Raw genomic sequence first — 19,275 nt, forward strand, 5'->3', positions numbered from 1 at the left:
GTGTGTTAAGCAAGCCAGTTTTGCTGTACATCATCCAAGGTCACCATAAGCTCTTGTTCAAGTTACACAGATACGTAAACTCATTCAAGATTAAAAGAAGGAGCTGTTTGTTCCGTGTCCAACTTCTCCTCTTTTATAAGCAAAGCACTGCACCAAACTGAAACTGCTCAGTTCATGGTATATGTCCCCTCCTTTGATGACAACAAAGACCAGCAGAAGTAGGAAACCTGCCACCAACAGTCTGCCTCAAAGCAAGATTCAAACCCCAGAATTAAGCTCTGGTTTAAATTTGTAGGTTGCAAACCAAGGGAAAAAGTGCATTCCATTGGTAGATTTAAGTATCCGAAAACTCCGAGCACCAAAGTGCTCAAGCTGGAGGCAGAAGTATTCAATTCAAAAAGCATGGAGGAACTCCCACTACTATCAGCATGTTACAACTCTTTCTTCTTGCATACAGGACTGGCAGTTTCCCATTTCATTTAACATCTGCAAACCCTACAATTGCACTCAATTACATTCATTAAAAACACCCCACAGCCTCCCAAGACAGTCTTCTTTTCTTTTTCCTTCCTGCCAGCATTTCCCCTCACCCCCCAATTTTCAGTAAACAAAAAGGGTGGGAAGAACAGTCAAGTGATTTTATTCATGTTATCACAGCACCTAAAAAGGGGTCACATCAACAGCACTGTCCCACAGTAATCACTATACCAAAAACCAACCAAACAAAAACCCTTGCAACAAAGAGAGTCCCAGTCCTGAAGAGTTTCCAGCCTAAATGCTATAGACAAAACTGCAGGTGGATGTAACTGACACAGAAAGCCCAAGGTGAAAGTAAAGCTACTGGCCCAGAGGGTAAGTAGTGACACAGGGCACCAGCTGCTTAGTTATTGTCAGTTTGAAGCAGGCAACACAGCAGGTGCCTCCAATCCTCCAAACTGAAAAGGCTCTTATGCTACAGTAAGGCCATTTGGACTTTTGTGTAACTGCTATAGTGATAGCAAGAGACTTGTCTTCAGTCTTAGTTTATCTCTGGTCTCAATCTTCCTTTTGAGAAAGTTTTAGACCATTTAGTCATTTTATTGCGGTACCCCTAATGCTCAGCATCTTAATTCTCTAGCTTACATAGCAATCATCCCGTTTTACACAGCAGTTCAATGAAGACTGCATGTGCACTGCATTTTCTTCTCTTTATTAAAAAGACTGTAACATACTACACTTGTTTTCCATGCAAATAATGTGGAAAAAGTATCCAATTACTTCACTGACAGTCTCAGGTCAGTTGTTCCAAGATCCTTCCCTGCTTTCACTCCTGCTTATAATTCAGTCTTTGTCAACTATTATAAAATTCAGATTCTCCCATCTTTTGCTCTATTCCTAATCTTTAACAGAGATGTAAAAATATTTGGCTTGCTAATTTCTCTCAACAGATTTTGTTTGATTATCTGCAGACTCTCATAAACACAAACACATTTCTACCTGCTGAGTTTTCCCATATTTGAAGAACGATCCTCTAATATATTTACCTAAATTCCTACAGCTCAATTCACTGGTAAATTAGTATTACATTAAGTGTTCCTTAAGAATGTAAAACTTTGCTTACACAGAAATCAAACTACAAGCAATTGCTCAAATGGGGGAAGAATGTATGGGGGAAGAAAAAACAGGAAATTCTCGGCATACTGAGTCAAAGAGGAAAAAGAAAAGCTATAGTTAATAGCACAGGACTGTTCCCTTTTTGTATAAAGAAAGCTATAAAGTAAAAATCAACTTCCTGTATCAATAATGTACACCTTTATGCCGCATTAAGTACCATCTTTTATGGAATTATCTCAGTTATTTAAAACAAATTATAAAGGCTCATTTGCAATCCAGCCCACACTTACTCTGCTCTAATAAAGCCACCATAATTCTTAACTGTAAATTCCCTTTTAATTGCTCTATTATATAACTTATTGCTTCTGATGAGAAGTATTTTCACACCGTATTTGTTCTTCATATAAGCAGCAGACATAAGTAGTTACCAAGAGATGCTGCTCATTGACTTGAGGAAAATGAGTACACTTGCCTTGGGCTTGGACTGTGTCCCACACTTTAAAAGGAGAAATTCTTTTCATTTACCAGCCTATCCATTTAGGAGGCAGGTCCCCTCACCACCAGATTTTCCTGATTCTGTCCAATCCTCTCCAGGTTTCCTCTGAAGTCCTGTTACACATTACTCTTTTCTTTGAAGTGCTAAAGATTTTTCTCTGCAGTTAAAGGGGTCCTAATCCTGCAAAGAAGTTGATTATAGCACCAGTTTGAAGGACTAGACCTCAGAAAAGAGCAAGGATACAAGCTGCTGCCCCCAAAAGCAGTTATAATGCAATACCTGGAAAGTTTGTCAAACATGTTGACAAGCTTCATGGCTTCATATTCTTTTTGTTCTTCTGTCATTTCATCCATTGGATTGGGCATTGGTTCTTCTAGATGACCAGTGATAAGGTTAATGCTGGAGGTGGAAAAACAAGAGAGTTTACATTTCTAAATATGTCAATTTTCTATCTTCTTTATAGGTGGAAAGACGAACACACCAACAGAAATAACCAAGACTAAAATTATCTGAACTGCACATCAAAGCTTTTACTAAAGAGCCAGCCTTCATATTTATACCTTTTTGTAGCCTTTTCTCATTAATCATAATATTAACTTCCTGTTGATTCACAGTATTAATTTCTTGTTAGTTACTCAGAAATATGTAGTCCACTAGTACTTGTTATATTTATAACCCATACACAAGCAGTTTGAAAGCAGGGGAATAAAAATGGGAAATAATGACAATGTCATTAGTAATAATGACACAGATGGGGAACAGTGACAGATACATCTTTGAAACTAACTGTGTATAAGCTTAACTTTAAAAATACAGACGGGTTCCATTTGCATTCTCTTACCCATGAAGATTTGTTGAATTAGTTGACAACTGCCCTCCCATGCTGGTTTTTGCTCAAATTGAATTAAGGTTACTTTACTTTGAGAATTTACAATGCCAGTTTTATTTCCACTGTTAAAGCAAGTGAATGGCTATATAGAAATGGTAGCAAAAAGCAGAGAAATAGTTTTAAAGAATACTTTAAGGGCAAATTCTCTTTTCAAGCAGTTAAACCACAAATATTTAAGAGCAGTACAGCAAATCAGATGCATAAGTCAACTGACAGTAGTCTTGAATGTTTCATTTAATTGTCAGATTTTAAATAAATAGATACTATATACTAAATAGATGCATGTAACTGAACGTTAGGCTTTTGAAAGAAGATCAGAGACAAAAGAGTGGGGGAAAAAAATAACCCTGAAGTTCAGAAATAAAAAGAAACCTCATGTTTTAGAGTTCCTTTCTTAGTATAGAAGCAATATAATTCCTGTAACTTCTTATACATTTAACCCTGTCTATTGTTCATGTTAATAAGAATCTTCCAGTAAACTACAACCCCCTGTCATACACCTAACCATGTCTGTGTAATTCAGTGAAAACTGAGCAAAGCAGAAAAAGAACATGCTTCAGATGCCCACTACTGACAATTTCAGACCCTAATTAAAACCACAGATGTAACACGACAAACTGAAACCTCTAACACCAAATCAAATACAAGCAATAAAAATCAGCAGACAGAGCTTCTATCTGATCACTGAATCCTTCAAACACATATACTGGATTCCTGATGTATGACTTCAATGGACCCACTCGATCCTTCAGAGAATTTTACTACCAGGCAATCCAAGCAGCTGAAACTAGACCTCCTGGTTTGTTTCCTTTTTACAAAGTCCTGCTTAAAACCCAGAGCCACTCTTGACACCTTTACTTCCTGTTATAGAGATACACCCCACAAACAATAGTAGTGTGGCAATTTCATGTGAGTTCCTGGAAAAACTGGGGCAAAAGCCACCCTTGCTAAGTTGGTTACTACAGGTTTTTTTCCTACTGTTTGGTCAAAAATCTCTTTTCAGCCTTGAATACTAAATAGATTTTCAGACTGAAGTTAAATCATTCTCATGGTAACTCTCCCCAGCCCTGCCCCATCTAGATATATGAGATATGGTCACTATCAGAGGCTAATTTCTCAATAATTAGACCATGAAGTCAACAAGAAGAAGTAGTTAATACAAGAACGTGCAATGCCGAAACTGGCCTCTCTGGAAAAGCTGAAACAATAAAAGTATGTCAAAACATCTAAACTGCAACAGGATATGCAGAATTGAAAACAATACTATACTTTGGCTTTGCAGATTTGTATTCTTCTGTATCTGTATCTTCATCATCTGAGTACCAGTGATCTCCTCTTCCTCCTGCTAACAGGCCCCTTGCTGCCAGCAATCCCGCCGCATTACCATAGCCTGTATATTTTAACAAGCTGTCAACTGCAAAGGGTGAAACAGAAAACCATTCAGCTACAATCAGCTACAAAACCAAACCAGTGTAACGTTACAATAATTGAGCGTTATAGCAAGAGGCAAACACACTGATTACAAGCAGACCTGATATAAAAGAGAGAAGAAAAAGTTTTACCTCTCTCTTTACAAAGAACGAAAAGAAATTCTGCTGCAATCTGCTTTACTCCAAGGTCAACATGTGTCATAAGACGCACAAGCTTGTTCCTCACTGTTGTGCCAACTTCCGGACGATTTGACACATCTCTTAATGGAGGTAATACCTAGCAGTACAAAAAAGGGAAAACCAGCATAGAATGCATGGCAATACCTAAGCAATCCTCGCAGAGACAGTCAACAGAACAAGAAAACACTGTAAGCTCCACTCCTTCAAAAGAAGGAATAACATCAACCCAACTATGCTTCATGCGCATATATTTTTAACATATTCAGGATTTCTGGTCTGCCATCCTGAGCAGAAGAGTACTCAGTTCCAAACATAAACTTTTAAAAGAAAGACAACTATTAGGAGTTTAAGAGCACAGTGACTACTCCCAAATAGTTGGCCAAAAGGCATCAGTGACCTAATGTTCTTTGTTTCTTTGTTTTGCTCAGATATCTGGCATTAGCATTAAAAATACCAGCTTAAGGAAACTTACAATGTTAACATGATGAGTAATTTTTACAGAACAATTAATATACTTATGATGAAAAAGCTGGGAGAGAAGTCACACTGCAAGTTCTACTACCATGAATTTCAAAAATTGCCTCAACATGTATAGAGGAAATACATTCTTCTCCCAGACAACACTCTTTGAAAAGCTCAAGCTAAATTTCAGAACAATTTTGGAGAAAACATTCTTAACATTTCCTCAAACACACTATTTTCTCAACAAATGTCATTAATACCATTAACTTCAACCATGAAGAAAGGTGCTTGAAATATGGCTGGTTTTGCAACCTACCTAACTTCTGCCTTCTTGTGCATATTCCTTCAGACTCAAAACCTGTATAGTTTTTTCACATTCAGAGGATATGATATGATTTTCAAACCAACCTGAGCTGTAACATGAAAGATCTAATGATCTTAAGACTCCTATAGTTTTATTTCAGTATTTTACTAGGGAATGAAATCAAAGATGTCACTAACTGTCATAAGAAATTGCAGGTCCTTTCTTTTCTGGGTGTCCAATGTAAAATGTCATGTTCTGTGCAAAATTACTGCACAATTACTACTGAAATCAGCCTCCCTGGGAACCCATACTTAAACAAATGAATGCTACACTATTGAATAGTTTGAAAAAAACAGACCCCATCTTTTTCAAACTAAGTATCAAACAATTAGCAAAACCATTTTACTTTGTCCCTGCTTACTTTCCCCAATGGGGATAGTACCATGACTGCTATTTCACAGAGTGCTGTAAGAATGAATTAATGTTTTCAGAGTACTCTAATACTAATGCAGTGATGAGTGTCATAGAACAGTCCATGAGGAAATTAATCATTCTGTCTTCAGATCAGAATTTGAATAGTGCACAATAAATAAAGCCTAAGGCCAACACTTAACAATGAGGGTAATTCAAAATATCAAACATCCAGTCATGCAGTTAGCAGTATCCATCCATTCTGTGCACTATATGAGGCAGCAGTCTGTGCTAGGAAACAGCATGCAGTTATATCCTGACATCTTGATGCCAAGATGTCATAAAAACATGCAGACAACTTCATTTCCTAACTTCTGAATATTTGGTTCTGCAATTTACTTATTTATTTTATTTAACAGATCAGAAGAGCATCCTAGGAAAGAACTGCTGCAAACAGAAACAATAAACAGCCAGAACAAGTTTCTTAAATTCCTCAAAACCACTTTTCTGGTACAGATGAAAGAATCAGAAAATACATGTTGTTTCCCATTATAAACTCCATTTCTGAATTCAGGCACAGCTTTAATCTACGATGCAACCAAAAATCACCTCTGCTTAGGAAAAAGAACATTTCTCTGTTTTCAGCTGTCTTTTCCCTGCTCATCTTTTAACTTCTCTCTGTTTGACTTCAGGAAAAACAGCAAAACAAACAGAAAACACCATACCCAGCCACCAAGCCACAGAGATCCTTTGGATTTTTAACCGTGGCAAAGACATCTTTTTTTTTCTATAAAAAGCCTACCCACGGTCTGTACTGTACTAAACAGCTCTCATAAAAGACGAAGTGATGAAGTGTGCTACTGTTCAGGGACAGTTTTAATCTGACAGAACAGCTGACACACACTGGTACACAAGCTTCAATTCCAATGACTCATGCCTGCTGAGATCAAACTAAAGCTCAAGCTGAACCAATCAAAACACCTGTAGCTTCACTGGCTACCACGCAGCTTTGCAAAGTTTTATTAAATGCACTGATTTTGTTTTTATATATATGCTGGATGTAAGGGGACAGACCTCACTGAGTTTTTTGCCCCTGTGTCAGGTGATCACAGCTTTAGAATACCCCTAATGTTGTTATTGAACAGCTCTAAAAAATGTATCATGGAACTTAGACTGTAATATCTACTAATTTACATGACTGAAAAACTATTTCTACAGCTGACAGCTGTCAGAGACCTAAGAGAAGAAACTACTGCAGAGAACTTTGGGGGGTACTTAATACGAAACCATTTGTACTCTTAAAGTGTCAGTGTCGTGCACTGATGTACAAACCTCAGAAAGTTTATCACAATATTCAAATTTTGATGAATATTTTACTTACCTGAGCTTTGATAAACTTCCTGATATTCCTATGAGTTCGGCAGCATTCAGTTAATAAACTGAGAACTGGAGTAAGACCTTCCCTATAGCTGCTTCCCTAAAATAAAACCAAATACAGATAAAATATTTCTAAAAGCAAGTTTTCCTTTTCAAATCCTATGAACCCTTCAATAAAGTCCTATATGACAGCCAAAACATGAACTTTACATAGTTATCACCAAAGAGCCAGAAGTCCATCCTAATACAGAAATATGCTTCAGATAGTCATAGGAATTTGCTCTCAATTTCAAGGTGTTTCACAATCTAGAAGCAGGACATCCATATCTGTGCTAAATACTGTCTGAAAGGTTTGTAAGAAGCTTTACATGTGTGCACTTTTTGTTTTAATGAAAGAGGCCCTGATTGTGTAGAATCTTTGCAGCCCATACCTTGTCTATTCTCTTCTCCATGAAATCCAGTAAAATCTGGATTGCTCCCATATTCATACCATTGTATTTTATATCTGTTTCCTCTTGGGATGATGGTTTAATAAGGACATCCAAGCAAGAAACGGGAACATTGCTTAAGAGGTTGATTGCATTGCTGAAACAGATTTAATAAAATAATTATTCATTTGGAAAAAAGAATTAAAACCAGAGTACAACTCACCATAAGCTGTACAACTGCAACCAAAAAGAGGCCCTGCAACTCAAACAATGCTTTATTTTCTACTCCCTGGGTTTAAAGGATGGCAGAATGCATTATCTTAGAACTAACAAGCAAAAAGAAAGACAAAAGCTCCAAAAGCTGTATTGCAGCACTGCATTATTACTTCCAAACCCCACAGTATCCTATATCCGACAGATAAGGCACAGCATTACAGCACTACAGCAGCTGGTCTTGCAGGACAGCAGGGGGAACCCTCACACTGATTTGCAGCCCTCAGAGCTTTTTCCTCCTTGAAACTTGTTACATTTTACAAGGCATCTGTGTTATGATCATTAATGAGACCAAGTACACCACGGAAAACATTTCATCCTCTTGTAACAGTGGATCATGGTGGCAATCTCTCCGGTCCCCCAAAATATTTTCACTTTTACTTGGCCTGTAGTGCACTTGAAATACAGACTTTTAACACACTAAAAAAAGATGCAGGTTTATTTCCTGAGCACTACTTTCAGTAACTGACAGTCTCTGCATTCTACAAAGCACAAAGAAGTGCATTTCCCAAATATCCATTAAGTGATTTAAATTAGACCACAGGGTCTCTCCCTCATCTTTAGTGAAGTAAGAAGGAACTTACTTTGCAAGGGTCTCTTGTATGATGCATACACATCCCCTGAGTTTATCTATCTGTTCTCATACAGAGTTGTATTTGTACTGTTCCTGAATATGGGGCTGAATTACACAAATGCTGGAAAAAATAGAACTCTGTCACTGTTTACTTGCTGATGCCCAACTAAACTTAAAAATGGATATACTTACAAATATTACAGAACTATTTAACCTTACATGTGCAGACCTCAAAGCTGTCAATGAAACAAGTACTGAAGTTTCAGGGACTGGCAAAGCATTCCAAGAATAGAGAAAACTTTTCACTTTAAATAATACCTACTTAGAAGCTGCCATAAGTTTCTATGCTATTACTATAATCCTAACAAAGAACTAGTGAAAGAGAAAGCAAACCATGGCAATCAAGTATAGCAGGATTTCTAACAAGTGTGCGGTTTTGGTCTACGCAGACTCGGTGGCTGTGCCACATTGGGCCATCTCCCTTTTGCTCTTTTAGCAATTGAAATTCAGACAACTTCTACTTTTTGGAAAGCTTGTTTCTCTTTGTTTTGTTTCTAATTCCTGCTTAAGATATGTCTTTTATATCATGGAAGTTATTCCTCTCCAATAATTCAGGCATAGCCAGAAACAAACCAGACTGAAATTCAACAAATATTTGGTGGCTTCAGGCCTTTCACCAAAACTTCTCTTTTTACCAGTTTCTTATTAAACAACCAAGTTCCTGAACACCTACAAAATTAATTTTCTGGATCACTGTGTCTGAGCTATTCTTTTCAATAAATGAAGCCTGGCTTTCTGATCTTTGTCACTCCACTGACAGTTTTATTTGTGGTAGAGGAGTGTATGAAATTCTCCAGCTACCAGGAAGTCAGTGACTATGCACAGATCTGCACAATAGTGTTTGCATTCCTACTCCAGGGGGTAGAAATACTGCGTATATTACTCTCCCCTTTTCGGCTTCCTAGAGATCATTAATCACTGGGACATGACATCCACCCACTCATGCTCCCAGCCCCCTCCTGATATGCAAATTCAGAAGCAAAGGCCTATTTAGAGCTGCTGAATGCCTTGATTAAAACCTTGTTAGTGGGCAAAAATGGCACTAACTCTCAATATGTGGTGCTTTAAGCTGTTCATATTCGAACATTAAGTAATGACACAACAGAACCATGATAATGACAACAATACCAGTTACTAAACTAGTTAAGATATTTTTATAGGTAACTTCTCATTTATTAGAAATAGAGCCACGCTGACAATCAGCACACCACAGCTTAGGGCGCGTATCCAACACCTGATGCTCACATCAAATAAATCCTCAATTTACACATTCAGAACATAAGCATTCAATTCAGAGCATAAGCATCATACAATGTGCTTTAACAGGCTGCCCGACCCCTTCATTTAAGCATCTGACATTGTGCAGATTTACAAATGTAGAGAAGTGCAAGTGATCAGCAGTTCTAAGAAACAGACTTATGCTCCCTGATGCTTCATAAAGTTCATTCTGCATTCAACACTGCTTATATTTTACTTTCTTTTTAACATTATTTTCATAATTGCCTTACTGATAGGCTCCAGGTAGAACTCAAAGGGATAAGTCTCACTCTACTCTCCAACTCACACCTCATCTCTAGCAATACAGATGCCATGGTCAGAGTCCAGCATCCTAAACAGCCCAAATGACAACACAGCCTCATTTTTGTAGCCATGCTATGTTAGCTATACACTGCTAACGCAAGTTTACTCATTCACTAGTGAAGTTCCTATCAGGAATTAAAATTTTGCTTGACCAAGTACATCAGGAGACTGAAGTGGGGCCCTTTGATCAAGGCTCCTGATCCCTCTGAGGATTTGCAAGGGCATTACTTCTGACTATATCTTTTGTATTCCAGAGCAGCCTTGTGATGAACAGTCTTGGCAGAAAAACATGTTAAATTATTCAGCTTTTATTGCATCTTGCAGCATTCATGGACAAAATTCAGGCTCTGCAAATGGGCTGAAATATCCATATCACAAAAGTCAAAATCTGCCCAGTGCTCTTCTAGCATGTTAAAAACCACTGAGTTTGATATAAATCAAGATCTAATACTACATGCAGCAATACTATACTTGCATTCTTTCTTCCATCAACTTGAGCTAAACTAGCTACAAAGGGTAGCTAATAGGTAACAGAGGGAGAAAGTTGTTTTCCCAGTATAACAGATGCAAAGACTGAGGTAGTGCCACACTGAGTCTGATGGAGAAGGGGAAACAACCCAAGTGACACAGGCAATAATAACCATTCTCATTTCTTTTCTGCTTCCCCCTCTTAGAATTATGGAGAATCTTTGCCTTGACATGGCATCTCAGTAAAGTCCACATGGGCAGCATCTCTACACAAAACATCCCTTCTGACTGAAAAGGGGACAGAAATCACACCTGTACTACATATTCCCTAAAGCTCCCTAATTCTGTATGTAAAGCCCTTTTTGTGTTTTATCTGCAAGTGTTTGCAAAAGCTAAAGCCAAGAAGACCTGCACAATATACATTCTTTCGCAACAGCACGAGATAATTGATTTTTACAGGGTGATTAGACTAGTCAGATTCCTGGACAAGACAACAGATGATGTTTTCATAGGATGAGCATCAGCTGTATAGTAATTCACCAGCATATCAGGCAGTCTTGCTGACTATGTACAAACTTAAATGTTTAAAGGCTAATCTCTGTCTTCTTGTAGTTGCTGAATTTATCCAAGTCTCTTCAGTTTTCCCAGTAGTGGGGCACCCACCAGTCCCTTCCTTAAAGAAGGATGAGAGCACAAAACACCCACCATAAGGAACAGCAAAGAGAAAACAGACTGCCTTTTAGGACACAGCACTAACTTTAGTCATGGCAACTACTGCAGCGGTATCCTAAATTATTCCAAACTAGTCTGCACCAACTGCGAAGGGCTCTGATGTAGGATTTTAGTGTTCACCTACTAAGACTGTTGATCTCTAAGAGCTTTCCAAGATTTTAATCAAGTTCATTTAACACTTTCAAGATTGCTGGGTGTGAAAAGCTATATCCCTCCTCCTGGAGACTGCCAGTTCAGATGATGATCTTCAAAAGATCCCACGCTTAGATATACAGACATCTCTGAAGAAAATGGCAACACTACCTTTCATTGCAGGGAGACAACATGGAATAGTGTTTGAAGCTACCAGAGTGTCAGGCCCTAACCTAGGTGGATAAAAATAAGTAACACTGAACAAAGAACCACCACCTCACTAAAAATACTCTGAATTTGATTGCATTATTGGCTGTAAATACATAACAAACAGTTGGGTGCAGGACTAAGGAAAAAAAACCTTAAGCTGCAAGATGAGTCCCTTATCTTTGGCAAAAAAAAATATTATTAGCAGGGAACTGATATTTGTACTTTTAATAAAGAAGCCTAAACAGATTGGAAATAAAATTCCAACTTGTTATTTCCATCCCAATCTATCAGAACTGCAAAAATTCCACACAGAAATTCTCCAAATACATTTTTTCCATCAGCTTCTGTTCAAATTAACAGGACTTGCATTCCACTTCAATTTGTACTACCCCTACAACTTCCATGTGTATTTTCATTCTCAGTTACATATGCACACAAAAAGATTTCAACAAGGTCAGCTTCATTATTAGTGATCAAAACCAAAAATCTTGCCAGTGACTTTCCCTCTCAAATAGTGGACATGCTTAAACAATATTTCAGGTGAACAGTTTACATCAAAAAAGATTATTAATATTTTACTCAAAATTAAGTTCACTGTTTCTCCACTTTGCAGCTTAGATTCTAGACAAAGCACTTTTTTTGCCTATCAAAAAACCCCAAACAAAACCTTTCAAAGCAGACTGGTTCTGCAATTCTACCCACCTGTGCAACTCTTCAGTTTTGTCTTCAGTAGGGCCCATGGTTAATAGGCAGTGTCGAAGGATGGCAGCCATGTAACGAAATTGATGAGATTCATTCTATATAAATATAAATTATGAAGATATTTTTTCATTTTGAAGATTGCAAGTGGGACTTTCAGGTCACTAGAATAATAAAAATTAAAGATGGAAAATACCTATTAGATCGTAACATCCACCCCTATCAATAAAAGGACTGTACCTTACAGTTCTCTGAATGCTTAATGCAACATAACTGTCATATGCTGGCTTTTTAACTAGGCCTGATAAAAGCTGCTGGGGACTTTTTTCCTGTTAAACAAGCTTCCCCTACCAGAAAACCCCATTGAAGTATTTGCTCAATTCAATACCACTATTCCTAACATACCAATACTATCTTTCTTCTTGCATTTACACATGGACGCTTCTTCATCATTTAGATTACTTATGTTCTTCATTTCATTTGCCTCCTCATTTAGACCTTTTGCTGCCAACAGTTTCATTCCCTCACCCAGTGTTTCTTCTTCTAATTCACTTGCTTCTGTTCCCTTGATACCTTTTCTCCATTTCATTACTAACTTCTCTACTCTCAGCACCCTTATTTGCCCTACTTTTGCTCTCTCCAAGTGATTTCCCCTTCCAATTGCAACCAGACGTCAGCACAAAAAAGTACACCAGTAATTGTAATCATTTAACTATGTCTATCATTGTCCTTGTCCTTTTTCATTAGCTCTTTTTGGCATCCACCATATGTTCTGGTGTGTTTGACTTAGCACAAAGCATCCCAATGCACTTCTTGTAACATCAGCACCCAAATTTGCCAACTGTACCACCTGCGGCTCTTGTCTCGTTCTGCTACTTTGAAACCATCTTCAGTCATTAAATACTGATGGTTCAAGTGGTTCCCTTCTTCTTAGGATGGACCCCGTTTAGTTTTTTAGCCACACACCAAACATCTCTGCTCTCTTTTTATTTTCCATCCCATCTACTGTTTGCAATCCCTTCAGATTCTGCATCTTCAGCTCAATTAACATCCTGTTTACTCTTCTTATAGATCACTAGCATTTCCACAGGGATACTTGCTAAGCAGAATGACACCTAAAGTATCTGGTTAACCATTACTAAAGCATGATTTAATCTAAAGGTTCCTTGATTTTAGGAACTTTTAGTAGAGACGTTATATAAACTTTGTCTCAAAACACAAAATCAGCTTCTCTCACCTCAGAATGTTTTAAACTCTCATTAAAAACAAAAGGAAAATTTCCTGACAGCTGCATGCATGGGCTCTTCATTCAGATAATGGCCACATGAAACCTCATCAGGTAATGCCACAACTTTGTGCCACCTCCCACCCACCTTCCTGCAGTAAACTGGGCTTTTCATGTCTCAGAATTCCCAGTATTTTGTAAGATTACACCAACTTCAAGATCCAGATTTCAAGAGCTTATTCCTCATGAAGTGCACACGTAAAAAAGCTTGATTTTCCAACTTAACACCTGACATTATTCCTCCTCACAGAATAACTTAATCACAAAGACAATACTTTCCAAACTCTGGACAAGTAAACATTCAGATAGCTGTGTTACATACTTGACTTTGGGTAACTTTTCTCCACTTGTTTCTCCCTCCAAAACAATCACTTGCCTTTACAAAGAACTTTTTCTGATAAAGATATTTTTAATGAAAGTCTAAGTCAGGAATATAAACAAGAGAAAAGTCCATCATTTTCTTTACGTTTCCCTTAAATTCAGTTTTAGACTCTTTGACCCTCCCCCCATCTTAAATTTCAAGATTTCTTACTCAGGGTATCCTTGAGGCACTGAAGCAAAGAATAAGCTTTAGACTTTTCTCAAGTTTTACATCCCTTATTGTTACGATTAATGTCATATTTGCTGTTTAGTCCAATGCAGTAAAGAGAACAATTGTGTCGATTTTAACCACTGTAAACTTCTGCTTAGCTTTATATGCTGCATATTTACAATGACCAGTGAAAACAACACTGTTTTACAGACAATATGATGGGAACTAAAAACAAAGATTCCCTATATAATTCTATTACTGTAGCACAGACTTGGGTTATTCAATAAAAAATGTTACCATTTCTGTTCAGAAATTTAGGGATGAAACACATAGGAAGCGTATCTGTTCAAGAACAAAAAAGGAGATCTGATGTTACAATGAAAAAACCCAAAATAAATCCTATTCATAAGATGTAACAATGAAAGTGCATTTGGTTCTCATACTTGACCTCATCTTAAAAGATCAAGTTTCAGTCCAAAGCTGGTGTTGGGAGGATGGGAGATAAAGGTATTAAAACCAGTGCTGCTCTTTCCTCTTTCTTCAGTTATTTGTTAAAAATTAGAGTTGATGTGTTTATCATCATGCCCAAAAATACCCAGAAGAAAACCAGACAGACTTCCCAGCTCTGATTATTACTCCATTGCTACAGTCCACAATCTCCAGAGATGCAGTTATTGATACACTTACATTAAATAGTTTTTCCTAGCCAGTTGATTATTAGCAAACAGCAGGCTAAACAAAACCATTTTAAAGAACACTTCAGCTAAGCCTTACCTCACTGTGGACATTCCAACTGTCAAGTGTTACATTAAAAAGAGCTTTTAGTGCCTCAATGGCACAATCTGTCTCTTGCAAAGACAGAGGAGGCCTGTCACGATCTTCTGCTGCTTTATATTCTTCTGTCCATCTTACACTCAGGGAACTTTCCAAAGCCTGAGTCAAAACTTGTACGCCTTGTAGTTCCTGACGCAACTGTGATCTGATATCTGTGTGCAGAAGTGACAGGAGGAAGAGGAGACGCAAATCAAAGCATTTAATGTCATCAACGAACTGCTGGTCCTTACATTTTCCCAGAAGATTGCAGAGCATAGCTGCAAGATTCAGTTCCAAACTGAGCTTCTGTGCAACAGCACTATTAAAAATTATGTTACAGAGGCATTTTAAAGCTTCTACTATAACAGGAAATTCAGAGACTCTTTCCAAAGGATCTTCCGCAGTGTCCAGCTTTGCTAGCCTCATGAGGATCTGCATGTTCCTCTTCGTGGTTACAGGCACTAAAACCTTCTTGTCCCTGGAGAGAATCCGGAGGGCCTCCAAGCAGGCAACTTGACATGAAGTTTTTGTGTCTTTTTCAAGGATGTTTAGAATTCCCTCACACAGTTTCTATGCAAACACAGACAAACAAAAAGGGAACAGTTTTAGCATCAAGATATCAGTGGCAATAGGAAACTACTTTTGCTAAGCTTCCATATAGCTTTTTAGTTTTCAGCTGACTTGAGAAACTAGGTATCCAATATTAACTCTTCAAAAAATAAACCACTGCAAGACCTCCAAAGATCATCAAAAGCCTTCCTCACAGATATCATCTAAATACATCAACAAACTGGCAAAAGCATTCAGCCAAAAGGCAGATGACATCTACCATTGCCAGTTATGAAGTTTTCTCAGGACTGGGACTAAAAACCTGAGTACGAGAGGAATAAGGCTAGAGAGAAACAGGTGGTATTAAAAATACATCAAAGTAGAACAGTCACACCTACAGTACCTGCAAAATGATGTTGAAGCTGTTTCAGTCAGAAGGCTGGGGAAAAAAGAAACCAAACCAAACTAACTGCTGCTCAACATACAAGTATTAGTACTCCATGTTTGGTAACAGCTATAATTTGTTGTCATGTCAACCTGATCTATGGACTTCTCCTACCTTAAGTAAGATCCTCAGAAATGTTGTCTCTGACATAGAAATATAATGCAGTTTTATTGGAAGACTCAGGCTGCAGCAGTTTTAATAAATCAACAGAACTGCTGCTTCTAAAGTCGAAATACTTCACTGATACTCTATAGCAACATGACTGCAGGGTAAACATTAATCATATAAATGCAGTATGGGAAAATACAACACTAACACTCTGTGGGTCAGAACAGTAACACTGAATTATAGAATTGCCTTTTATAAGACAGAAACAGAAAATCAGATGATCAAAAGGAAGATAGGACAGGACAGATTGCTTGATGAGAGAAGACTTAATACGCTTTTTTATGCATTAACCTCAGGACAACACTACTATCATGGGTACCAAAGCCAAAAGGATAGTTACAAAGAAATTCCCAGATAAATGGCAATACAAACTGCATTGTACTTTCCAGCTCCTCCTTTTAGGACACAGTTCCTCCTCCTTTTTCACCCCCAAGCTTTGTGTCTTGACCAGCAACACAAATAAATTACCAAAGAAGCCAGAGCTGCAACTGATTTGAACAGCCTTAGTGCAGAAGAACCACTTAGGACATGAAACACATATTGTGGTCTCAAGCAGTGTATGTCAGTAAGAAAGTGATAAAAAACCCCAAACCACAGGAATACTAGTAGAGCGAAAAAAAAAAAAATAGTTCCTTGGGAAGGGTCTCTGGAATTGCACTTTTCACCACCCCCACAAAAATAAGGCCAGGAGCAAAGCTGTCCATCACCCTAGCCCAAAGTTCCAAACAAAAGTTCCATTTGGGACACCCAGGCAAGTTTTGTTACTGTGATCACTTGTGATTAAAGCCAAAAATATAAAAACAAAAGATTAAGTCTAAAGCAAATCTAGAACAGACACTTCAGAAGAATAAGGGAGAAAACAACCCAAGTCTTCAACAATGTTAAAAGACAATCTGTAAACAAAGTCAGACAGTAGGAACTCACAATATGATTTCCAGTATGCTTGTCCTGCGGTGAAGCCCACCCAAAAGCACCACCCAGACGATCAAGACTGTAACTGCAACCCCACAGCCCTGACTAGATTAATCCAGGAAGAGTCTGAAAACAAGGAGTGAGCTCCACCTCTTATTATCACACAAGCAACATGAGAAGTCATTGTCACAATATTACAGGCACTGCAGCAGTATAAAAATCACATCCGACCACCTGTACAGGCATGCAGACACTGACTGTGGGAATTTCATGGACAAGTACCCAGAAAAAGATACTCAAGTACAGAGTTTCCAGTGTTCTTCTACATTAACCTAAAGCTGCTCCTGCAGATCTGTATAACCCCCTGACTTGAGCACAGCATGTTAGACCTGCACTGAATGTTTCTGAAGGTGACATCTTTTAAGCATTTTTTAAGAGATGCTAGGAAACAAAAAAATCCCCAGTCTAGATCCATAGTCAAATTAGCTGGTCACAGCTCAACTCCTTACGAGAATTTTGTTTCTATTGTTAAAAGAGTTTTCCATACAATTACCTCGGCTTTTGCAAGCTGAAGCAACAGTTGTGAGGTCTGTCTGGTTTTGAGGAATAACACAGAACTAAATGAACACTTCGCAGAACTCCAGGAAAAGGCCAGGTGATTCTGTTAAGCACATTTTAAGCACATCTCTACTGGACATAGCAATTACAGCCTTCCCTGTTAACATCAGCTGCCACAAGGTGGTCTGCAGTAACTTACCCAAGTCCAACTGCTGGTTTACCAGCTGGACTCTCTCTTCAGAACTGTGTAGCAGTACCATATTAACACCATAAGAAGTCAAGTTACCAGCCTTCCCCAAACCAACACGATGAACAAACACTTCACAGACACACTGGGCCAGCCATCCTGCCTTATCAGTAAATAAATGCAGCACAGAAATGTATCTGATTTTTCATTAACAGTGCTTAAGGTTTCTTCTAGGACTTTAAATACCAAGGATCACTTCATATATTATCTGACCTGATCAATACCCACTGAAATTAAAAGGGAGTTTCCACTCGGTTTTGTTAGCAGCAGAGCCTAAACACATCTTGCATCTGGTGCTTCGGCCTTTAATCTCAGTCAGCTAAAACCTGAACACTCATTTGACTACAAAGAGAACAATCCTCCCAAATTCATACTGATTTTCCCCCAAAATCCCATAAGTTGTACCCACCTGCTGCTATGGAAGTGTAACTGCAATCTCAAAAGCCCTGCAGGGAAGATCCCAAGGGGCACCAAACCCCCACTGAATTGCCATGGAAGGTGGAAGCCTAACCCTCCCTCTACACATTTGAAGACTATCTTTGCAATTTAATTCAAGACTATAAGAAACATCATCTCATAGCTTCAAATCTTAGTGAAATGCAGCAACAGAGAATTCTTATCTCTGAACAACTGTACAAAAGATAGAGACTAAATAGAGTATGTCCCTGAAGCCTTGGCTGTGTAAAAGATTTCCCAATATAAACAAAGCTAGAATTTATTCTTTAAAGCATCAATTATTCACTCTACTAGACTAGCACCCTAGATTAACAAGTAAGACATCACAAACTTAAGAACAGGTTACTAAGCTTCCTAGCCATTACAGCAAAATACGCTTTTTTTAGATCTAAGACTCCTATAAGTGAAAATCACTTAGGAACTGCTGGAAAAGTTCTCTGGACTTAGATGCTGGTCAGCCATCAAGAGGGATTTTAAAGGAACCAGCATTCAGTTATGATATACCACTTGCAATACTGCCAAAATCCTTAACAGTGAACCATTGCCGGCTGATCTCAAGTGCCAATAAGGGCTTAGAAAAAAGTACAGCATCTGACTACAGCTGAAGAGTTATCCATGGGAAGTTTTGAAGTAAGGGAACAAAATTCATCCTATTAGGAAATTGCCTTGGAGACAATTTAAACCAAATGCTATACAGCACATTTTCTGCTTTCTCCTTGATGATGTGAGGGAAGTGATCCCCAGAGAGAAATAGGAAAGGATGTGACACAAAAGCATTATTATCCTTTTCATTTTCTTTAGGTGGTACTTTTTCTATCACCCCATAGACCATGAGCATAGCATAAACTAAGAGGCACAGATGTTATTTATTTGGTTGGAAATGAAAGCACAAAATATCATCTGGTGACTGTCCTAGTTTCAGGGGCTTATTGCTATTCCCTAAATTACTGTATGAATTTAACATTTCTTTTTTTTCTCCTTTCAACATTCAGAAGAGAGTTTGACTTTCAT

At 38.0% G+C, this 19,275-nt stretch overlaps 1 protein-coding gene across 2 annotated transcripts in view; it reads right to left on the reverse strand.

Moving 5' to 3' along the window:
- RIC8B (RIC8 guanine nucleotide exchange factor B) overlaps positions 1-19,275 on the reverse strand; it is a 37,460-nt gene that overhangs the window by 7,860 nt on the left and 10,325 nt on the right. For both annotated transcript variants that reach the window (XM_005150422.4, XM_031050130.2), the window contains exons 3-9: positions 14,891-15,499; positions 12,303-12,397; positions 7,574-7,727; positions 7,147-7,242; positions 4,541-4,685; positions 4,248-4,392; positions 2,369-2,488 (exon numbers count right to left, since the gene is read on the reverse strand). In XM_005150422.4, the coding sequence (XP_005150479.1) occupies positions 2,369-2,488; positions 4,248-4,392; positions 4,541-4,685; positions 7,147-7,242; positions 7,574-7,727; positions 12,303-12,397; positions 14,891-15,499 (1,364 nt within the window). The remainder of the gene's footprint in view (positions 1-2,368; positions 2,489-4,247; positions 4,393-4,540; positions 4,686-7,146; positions 7,243-7,573; positions 7,728-12,302; positions 12,398-14,890; positions 15,500-19,275) is intronic.

This window comes from Melopsittacus undulatus, chromosome 5 (genome assembly GCF_012275295.1).
Source record: "Melopsittacus undulatus isolate bMelUnd1 chromosome 5, bMelUnd1.mat.Z, whole genome shotgun sequence".
In the NCBI taxonomy this organism is placed as follows: domain Eukaryota; kingdom Metazoa; phylum Chordata; class Aves; order Psittaciformes; family Psittaculidae; genus Melopsittacus; species Melopsittacus undulatus.